Source organism: Labrus mixtus, unplaced genomic scaffold (genome assembly GCF_963584025.1).
Source record: "Labrus mixtus unplaced genomic scaffold, fLabMix1.1 SCAFFOLD_100, whole genome shotgun sequence".
NCBI classification, from domain to species: domain Eukaryota; kingdom Metazoa; phylum Chordata; class Actinopteri; order Labriformes; family Labridae; genus Labrus; species Labrus mixtus.
In genome coordinates this window covers 152,501-155,000 of record NW_026870264.1, presented here as the reverse complement: position 1 = coordinate 155,000, position 2,500 = coordinate 152,501, and the positions used below count along the sequence as shown (strand labels likewise).

The 2,500-nt window shown below is 52.0% G+C and overlaps 1 protein-coding gene across 1 annotated transcript in view; it reads left to right on the top strand.

The window, feature by feature from the left end:
• Positions 1-53: 53 nt before the first annotated feature.
• pdzph1 (PDZ and pleckstrin homology domains 1) overlaps positions 54-2,500 on the top strand; it is a 9,323-nt gene continuing 6,876 nt past the window's right edge. The window contains exon 1 of the mRNA XM_061034052.1: positions 54-2,500. This exon is cut by the window's right edge and continues 409 nt beyond it. Within this exon, the coding sequence (XP_060890035.1) occupies positions 572-2,500 (1,929 nt within the window). The 5' untranslated portion in view covers positions 54-571.

Genomic DNA, 2,500 nt, shown 5'->3' with positions numbered 1-2,500 from the left:
GGTTTAGTACCAGGATGTAAACATATTTAACATGGGGCTCTATGGGGACTAACTCACTGCAGGAGACAGACTCTAGTGGACACTGGAGGAACTGCAGCAGTAAAGTTAGACATTTTAACATGGAGCTCTATGGGGACTGACTCACTGCAGGAGACAGACTCTAGTGGACACTGGAGGAACTGCAGCTGTAAAGTTAGACATTTTAACATAGAGCTCTATGGGGACTGACTCACTGCAGGAGACAGTTTTGAGGGGGTGTGAGGGGCTCCTTAAATACAAATCAATATGGACGTGTGTCATTATCATTTGAATATAAACATTAAGATCATTTGTTGTCCCTTCAGAGAGCGTCTCCCCGTACATCTTTCACAAACACAGCCAGAGGAACAGCGTCAGCTACAGAGACGACGCGGTGGAAAAAGGCGAAGCTGATTCTCTCAGAAAGGAGAACGCTCCGTCAGGATCCGAAGACGAGGACAAAAACAACAACGCTCCACCCAAAGAGAAAAGATTCAAACAAGACGACGACTTGTGTTCAGACACAAAGCAGAGAAGCGTTTATACGAAGACAATGGAGGACGCAGAGAGAGGAGTGAAGATCGTAACGTCTATCTCCGTTAACGACGAGGCCAACCCAAAGATCACCTTCCTGCAGTCGCATCAACATTTCTCTGGAAACAAAGACGACCCGATGAGTCTGTCCGCTCCCATCACCAACATCATGAACATCAACTGTTCAGCATCACATGTGAGGCTGGAGATCCACGAACTGCTCCACATGAACACGGCCGGGATCAAGACCACCTTCCTGTTCACGAACCAGAAGACCAACGCTGACCAGATGATTCATAACACCAACGCTGACCAGATGTTTCATAACACCAACGCTGACCAGATGATTCATAACACCAACGCTGACCAGATGTTTCATAACACCAACGCTGACCAGATGTTTCATAACACCAACGCTGACCAGATGTTTCATAACACCAACGCTGACCAGATGTTTCATAACACCAACGCTGACCAGATGATTCATAACACCAACGCTGACCAGATGATTCATAACACCAACGCTGACCAGATGTTTCATAACACCAACGCTGACCAGATGATTCATAACACCAACGCTGACCAGATGATTCATAACACCAACGCTGACCAGATGATTCATAACACCAACGCTGACCAGATGTTTCATAACACCAACGCTGACCAGATGATTCATAACACCAACGCTGACCAGATGATTCATAACACCAACGCTGACCAGATGTTTCATAACACCAACGCTGACCAGATGATTCATAACACCAACGCTGACCAGATGTTTCATAACGCCAACGCTGACCAGATGTTTCATAACACCGCCTGTGGGAAATCATGGACGCCAAACAATGAGTCCCACCATGTGACCAACCACGGCTCAGACAACAGCTTCACCTTTGGGTCGGTTCACAGTGACTCAGCGTGCGTCAGTTCTGATTCCGCCCACAGACTACAGAGGTCAGAGTTCATGTTGGAGACTCCGCCCCCTGTGTTCAGGTCGGGACCTGCAGGGAAGAGGAAACACTTCCAGAAGGGCGCCAGTGCTGATGACTTCTGGGACATCCCGCCCCCCCGAGAGTTCTCAGACCTCAGAGTGAAGGTTCTGGACGAGCTGACCCAGGACCTGTCCTCCTGCAGGCTCTCAGAGAGACCGCTGGAAGAGCTCCGCCCCCCACACATCACCTGCCAGGACTATAGCCAGTACTCTGAGGGACGCTCCCCGTCATTCGATCAGGTATCAGAGCCCGACAGCTTCGAGCCGTCCCTCATCAGACCATCCCTGTCCACCAACAGGTCCAGCTTCACCAGAGACTTCATTACTGGGCAGCACAGGAAGTCCTGGATCAGGAACAACAGCATCGCCGCCGTGCGACACAGAACGTGCTCCATTCCAATGAAGAGACGGCAGACGTATCCCGGGACATCAGGGGGTCTCAGCCTGAACCAGGACCAGGACCTCCTGGTGGCCTGTGCTGGATCTTTGTCCTCCTTGATGATGAGCTATGACGATACAGAGAGTGCCCCCCCAGACGAGTACGGCGAGGACAGCGTCTCTGCTTTCAGAACAGGAAGTCTGAACTCTTTACACAGCCGGGGTTTGAAGCAGACTCTGATTGGCTCGTACTACCTGACCTCCTCTGACGATGCGTTCACTGTCACTGAAGAAAGTGGAGGAGGAAGCAGCGTCAGGTACAACATGAGAGACGTCATGCAGAGCGTCTGTGTGGATCACAGAGAGTTAGCAGACAGCGGCTTCGACCAGGAGATGGGGGAGGGGGAGTGTCACAGCCTGTACCCCCCCACAGAGGAGGAGGAGGAGGGGGAGGGGGAGTGTCACAGCCTGTACCCCCCCACAGAGGAGGAGGAGGAGGGGGAGTGTCACAGCCTGTACCCCCCCACAGAGGAGGAGGAGGAGGAGGAGGAGGGGGAGGAGGAGGAGGAGCTGTGCAGG